General features: G+C 49.4%; 1 protein-coding gene and 1 pseudogene across 1 annotated transcript; both read right to left on the bottom strand.

Moving 5' to 3' along the window:
- Positions 1–30: 30 nt before the first annotated feature.
- Positions 31–3,610, bottom strand: LOC119368284 (annotated as a pseudogene).
- Positions 3,611–4,715: 1,105 nt separating this feature from the next.
- Positions 4,716–6,487, bottom strand: LOC119365546 (myb-related protein Zm1-like). The gene is made up of 3 exons (XM_037631186.1): positions 6,231–6,487; positions 5,987–6,116; positions 4,716–5,876 (listed from the first exon to the last, which is right to left on the bottom strand). Exons 1-3 carry the CDS (start codon positions 6,367–6,369, stop codon positions 5,060–5,062), a joined length of 1,086 nt encoding a protein of 361 aa, XP_037487083.1. The 5' UTR covers positions 6,370–6,487; the 3' UTR covers positions 4,716–5,059.
- Positions 6,488–6,902: the final 415 nt, after the last annotated feature.

Raw genomic sequence — 6,902 nt, 5'->3', positions numbered from 1 at the left:
TCATATAGATTGGTAGAGATAGAATCATGTATTCATGTTCAAACTTCTATCCTTCCTTCTGTAAGACTGTAACTTCTCCTTCTCGGTCTCCTGTAATCTGGAACGCATCCATGCGATAGTTCCTAACTTGTACGCCACGGCTGGCTTGTTGCCTCAATCAATATATACCACGCGGCCACCTACGGGTGGTGATACGCTTCCCATCGATAGTTTACAAGCTACACATAGCGTCAGATCCAGCGTTCGACGGCAACGGCAAAATCCTCGGCTGCAAAACTGTGACAACGATAGCACACGAACAGCTCTACAAACTTTTCAGCTTTATGCATCCCCCTGATCATCCTTGATGGCACCTTTGCCTCGCATCCTCGACCTGCTGCTGCCCTGACCGTGCTGCTTGGGCCGTGTGGAATAGCTGGCTCGGCACGTCCAGCAGTAAATGTATTTATCATCATCCTGGATGCATATGGTCATTGGTTAGATCATCCATAGACAGATAAACCGACGATGTTTAAATTGATCATCAGTGACCACCCTTGCGAAACGGACCAGAATGGATGCCACTTATGTCATACTCCAGATTTGAAAGACAGGTTTAGTTACCTTGAGTACTTCTTGACGGCATTTTGGACACTTCACTATATCGCTTCCAGCTACCTGGCGCCTTTGAGCTCGCATGCCTCTTTCATTTTTCAGCACTTCCATTCGCCTCTGCCACACCGTTGTGTCATTGTCAACAGGCGCAAAGAGCTGACAACCTTTACTCCTACAGTGGATGGATTTACGCTATAGTTTGTCAAATCACACATGCATAAAGATAATTAAGCCCATGATCCTGAATGGATTCCCTTTCTTTTAAGGAACCTGATAACTCTGAATTTTGAATGGCCTACCTGAAATGATCATAGCCAGTTATAGCCTTGCCACAGCGGAAGCACAAGAACTGACCACAGTTGCCGCACTCTATTTTGTTGCACCCTTCAGTTCTGCTGATGGGCATCTTGCATTTTGGACATAATATAGCATCTCTATACAGCTTTTTTATACTCAGCATTTCTTTTACCATCTCCCACTCAGTCATCCTGCCTGACGCCTGCAAACATAAAATAGGCAACAACAGATGGACATGTCAACAGTTGATAAGTAACTCCGCAGCAAAGAGGTCCAAAGGTGCAAGGCACTGTCCAAAGATCTTAATTGTATCATTGAAGGGTTTAAACCACAAGACTTTTATTGAGCTACACTCTACCAAGACGCATATGAACTGCACAGTTAAATATGAATGCAAGTTTGAAAGAAAATACCCTAGATTCTAACTTTCTAAGTTTCCCTCCAATGCTGATATTTTACCTGTTTGCGCTGGAGCTTTTGTTCTGCCGTTAGACACTGTTTCCCTGGATGGCGTGGGTCCTTGCAAAACGAGCAGAAGATAAAGGAACATTTTGGACACTGTGCATTGTTATCCTCATCTTCCAAGCAACCGATCGCACACTTGGGACAGTAAACCACATCTGACATCGAGTCCAATGCTTTCTCAAGAGCAAGCCTATCCCAACGTTCGAACTCTTCTTCCCTCAGAAGCCTCTTTAACAAATATGGTGGAATAGAAGCATTGCATTTCGTCTCAGGGCACATCAAATGAAACACAGTACCTTCCTTCACATGCATCCTGCATAAGGTCTCCATGCACTTCACACAAAATAAGTGCTGGCATGGAAGCCTGACGAAGTTTGAACCTGGTTGTTTCAGAATTGAAGTTAGTTTACTATAACTCTATAAGGAATGAATTTAATGAGACTAATTCAGTTTCTTAAGAAACTTGACTGGAAGTAAATAACAGGTTCACTAGTTCTTCTCTACTATGAAGCATTAACGTATCAGCCAGGTACTGGTTACCACAAGGGCACAGTTAAACAAGATTACAAAGTACAGTGTGGAATAATTGCCATAGAGTAAGTGTTATCCTTCAAAAGGAGGCCCAGGCCAATCGATTAAAATGGAATAACCTTTGGTATGGCTGCACAAACAATCAAAAAAAGAGAAGGCCTACCTTTGCTCTGGTTAAGGCATATCCTGCATGTATGGAGATTCTCCAGAAAAGCTTCATAGTGCTTCTTACTGCTGTAATTAAGCATTGAAGGGATCACAGACTCCAGCGAGAGACTTCTTGAGATTGCACGGTTATCTCCTTTGTGGGTTGGACTATCTGAACCTAATGTGATTTTACCATCAAACAGGAGATATGACAAAGAAGAGTTGCGTATCCACTCAACCCACTGGTATACCACTTCCTGCCCTGGTAGCTCTGCCCAAATGGTGTCAAGCATCTCACAGAGTTGAGAAACATTATGCCCATCCATCCATTTAACAGTGACACTAAAATATGGGGGGTCTTTGCTTGGATAGGACTTTGGAAGCAAGCATGTCAGTATCAAAGGAGGCAGGTGCTCAAAGTTGCACATGTAAGAGAATTCGTCTGGTTCATCATCATGTTCTTCTGTACAATCATTAGGACATCCACCATCTTTTCGATTTCCACTAGCTGAAGACAGTTTAGCACACACTTCAGCGCCATCATGCAGATCATAATGTATGTAAATCTGTGATTAAAGAAGAAGAAAAGCCCATTAAACCCAAATTTTCACTACCTGCGAAGAAGAGGAAATATCACTGATGGTAATTTAAAAAAAAATCACATATGGCCAGCGCAAGAAACCTGGAAATAATGGAGCCCTCCTTTGCTTTCAAATTCAACCAAGTCATCCCCATATATCGCTTCCAATGCCATCAACTGCAGTAAATGATAAGATCAAGTGAGCAAACAAATGACCAATTATACGATAGTGCAAAGTAACAATGTTGGATGAAGTGGAGACACTCATAAATTCAGAAACAACACAGCCTAAATTCAATACACGTGTAAACAAAGCTTCCTTCCCTTGTATGCAATTTATCAGGATTCAGAAGTAATTCAAAATCAATTTGCGGGACAGGAGTAACTCAAATTGAAATGCTACAAGCCGCAAAGTGAAATAGAGCGAAGGACCAGCAATATACTACTGTATTTCTTAATAGAATTTCGTAGTTCTCTTTGCGGTCTATGGCAAAACCCTCACCCAAATCCTGGTAGTTCCAAATACTCCCAACTCAGCAGGTCAGCACCATAGTCGTACTAACGGAGAAATTGCATTGCAATTCCTCACATCACAGACCAATGCTACGAGATTAGCGAAGTTTCCCGAATTTGATTAGTTACCAGACCTCGTCCTCCTGTCGCTGCCGGTTGTCTCGTATCGCATCATCGTCCCCCTCGTCCTCGGCGCGAAGGTGAGGTCCCGCCGCCGCGGCCGCCTCCAACCTCGATTCCGCCTCGCCCTCCGCCACCCACGGGGAGTCCAGGTCGAGCACGTCATCCTCGCCGCCGCCGCCGCCACACGACACCGGCCTCGCTTCGACGGGGCGCGACGAGGACGAGGAGAATGCCTCGGCCGAGAACTTCTGGGCGGGGACTCGCGGTGGGGTCCCAGCGCCCTCGACGAGGAGGAGACGGCGGACGCAGCCACCATGGACGGAGCTCGATCGGAGTTGTCGCGGGAGCCGGAATCCTGGAGTGGGGTGGAGTTCGCTTCGCTTTTGCTCCTCCGGGGGTTTGTTGTTGTAGGGGGGAGAAGAACTACCTTTTTTTGCCAATATTTTTTTTGACAAGACTACGAAATATATTGTCTGTGCTAAAAAATACAATTGTCCTTGGTGGACCTAAAGTCGGAATACAATTCTGTTGTCCATAAGGTTGGCCCAGTGGTTAGATGTGTTAAATCCTTCCGGCCCATCAAAAAAATAAGATTAGCCAGTGTGGATGATTTTTTTTTTGATAACTCCAGTGTAGATGAATTTTATTGCGCTTGTGAAGTCTTGTTCCGGGAAATAAGAAATCGTGTCACAGAAAATATATATATTATCATGGACCTAAATTAGACAATATTTCAATGCTTTTAAAATCATTTGCGACATAATGATGAAGCCTATTTTCTTGCTCCGGTATCGGTGGATGACAAAATAAGGGTTGCTGCTGCGCTATGCTTGATGATGTTCTTCTAAAAAAACTGAAACATATAGTGTACTTCAGCTTAGGTGAGGGGCGCGGAATATTCTACGAGGCATACCATTCATCTCCACCACGTGAGATTTGGGGCCATAGTCCATCGACAACAAGGCAGCTTACATATGTTTTATCAAAGACAAATAGGCCGTAGTGGTACTCTAGTTTCTTCCCCGAGCACTCAAGTCCAGGAGTCACCTTTTTTATCCTACAATACAAATAAAACTGTACTCGCCCAATACGACCCGGCCGTAACTTGTCTGGATCCCGTGTTAGGTAACCTACCTCCATGTCATGATCCGCGATGACGCCCTACTAACAAATGAATCAATCATGCAGTCTGCTCACTCAAGGACACGACAGCAAATGTAAACTAGAGCCAAAGTGGTTCGAGGAAGTAGAAAACATGAGCAGCGAATGGGAAAGGTAGAGGGAGACAGGCTTCACCAAATCATTTTTTGTCAAAAAAGCACAAAGGTGTTGGAGCCGATTGGCCCGGACAAAACCGTAGTAGGAATTTCGATGATAAAGCGCTGGCGTCACCGTGACGGCATGCGTTGATACACACACGCGCCCGTACTTGGTCGCTGTTGTGTGCACCATTTGACAGTTGAAGTTGAGTTACATCCCGGGTTAATTAGCACCGGAAACCTTGACCCGTTTTTGACTAGTTTGCGTTGCACCACTTTGCTGCTTCGGCGCAACGTAGTCGCAGTGTGTACAACGTATATGGAAAAGTTATTTTAAGCATCTCCTCTTGTGTGTGCATCCTAGCCTAACTATATCCCTTTTTTTGTACAGTCTTCGTGCTGGGTTTGTACGTGCGTACGTACTCCTGTTGCAGGCGTACAATTGTACAGTTTGTACATGTATATATATGCTGTACTAGCATCAGTCTTGGCCGTCCGATCGCGTTGCTTGTTTCTAAACTAAGAGATCGGACGGGCGGTGATGGAGATCTTATAAATCCATCGGGATGTTTGCGAGAACCGCAGAGGCTTCGGGTCCCTGGACGGCCGACGTTGCCCTGGCGGGCCCGGCTTGGAAGTAGCACGACACAGGGTCGTCCACGCTGGCGGAGAGCGGGTCCACGCAACCTTGCGGGTCCGGTTGTTGGTGCTGGTAGTCCTCGATGGGCCCCCACAGGCCCAGCTCCTTTTCCAAATCTTCCAACCACCACTCCTTTCCGTCGTCGTCGTCCGCCGTTGCGGCTCTCGCCTCTGTTCCCTTGCCGTGGCACGGCGCCGCATTGTCCTGTGCCGTTTCGGCGCACGCGCCGGCGCCGCCTTCGCCGTCCATGATGCTCCACAGCTCCGGCACGATGTCGATCTCGGGCAGGTCGAGCAGCGCGCCGTCGTCCACCACGCAGGGCGGGGACGCGGACGAGCACGGCGAGGTCGGCGCCGACGGGATGGCCGGGCAGTGCGTGTTGGTGACCGTGTCCAGAAGCATGTCGAGGTCAAAGCCGAGGTCCAGCATGGGGATCTCGATCTTGTCCAGCTCAAATTCTAGTTCCTTGCTGCTGTTGCTCTGCTCGCCGGACTCGCCGCTGGAGCAGTTGGTGGTCGTCGTCGTTGTGGTGGTGGTGGAAGAGGATGGAGACGGCGAGGGCGCCGGCGCCGGCACGTCGACGCAGGTGGTTTTCTTCTTGCCCTTGGCCCCGCCCTTCTTATGCTCGCCGGCGCTGGCCGCCACCCGCTTCTTGAGGTGCGTGTTCCAGACGTTCTTGATCTCGTTGTCGGTCCTCCCCGGCAGGCACGCCGCGATCTTGGACCACCTGAACACAAGTCCGACAGCAATTGTTAGCCCACTGCAGTTGATCACACATGACACATGCATGGAGCTTTCTTCAGGGTGTTGCAATCGTTAGGCAAGTGATGAACGTACTTGTTGCCGAGCATGTTGTGCAGCTTGATGAGGGTCTCCTCCTCCTCGACGGTGAAGTTGCCGCGCTTGAGGTCGGGACGGAGGTAGTTGATCCACCGGAGCCGGCAGCTCTTCCCGCACCGGAGCAAACCTGTCGAACCAAAACACACCACATGAATCAGTCGAGTTCTCTCTTAAGGAAAATTGGCATGAACTCAAAGAGCTCATGTTACTGTTCGATCGATCGACGGCCGCGGGGCATTACCTGCTTGCTTGGGCAGGGCGCGCCAGTTGGCGTGGCCGAACTTCTGAATGTAGGCGATGAGGCGCATGTCCTCCTCGGGCGTCCAGGAGCCCCTGTTGAGCCCGACCTTGGCGCAGCACGGTGCCCGGCCTTTCCCCATCGACCCCTCCCTCCCAGCTACGAACTACCAATCCGGCTGCTTCAAACAGCTAGCTAGCTAGCTCGAATGGTCGCCGGCCGATGGCCTGTCTCTGCGCTAGCTGTTGCTCTCTCTTGTACCGGACGTGTGCAAGCTGCAACCGGGACACTGGCAGGGCCGCCGGTATATATACACGCGGGCGTGGGCGGGGTGAAACTTTCGCTGCTGCGCGTCCCCTGACCCTGCGACAGGTGACACCCAGCCAGCCACGGCCTTGGTCCGTGTGTTTATGTGTCCCTGTCCCCACCGCGCGGACTCGCTCACCAAACCCGGCCCCACTTGGCCATCAAAAACAAAACCCCGGCCCCACTTGTCACCACTACACTACACTGCACACCGGAGTCCATCCGTCCCGATCCATCCCCGACGAGAAGGTGGCGGATGGCCTTGCGTGTGTCTGTGAGTCTGTCGGGTTAATTCATTTCCCGGTCACCCGATTTCCTCGGCCGCGAGCGAGCGTGCCGACGTTGCGCCGGCGCGCGCGGTCATCGGCG

Source organism: Triticum dicoccoides, chromosome 2B (genome assembly GCF_002162155.2).
Source record: "Triticum dicoccoides isolate Atlit2015 ecotype Zavitan chromosome 2B, WEW_v2.0, whole genome shotgun sequence".
NCBI classification, from domain to species: Eukaryota; Viridiplantae; Streptophyta; class Magnoliopsida; order Poales; family Poaceae; genus Triticum; species Triticum dicoccoides.
The sequence above is the reverse complement of the archived record's forward strand: the minus strand, read 5'-3'. Positions and strand labels throughout refer to the sequence as shown.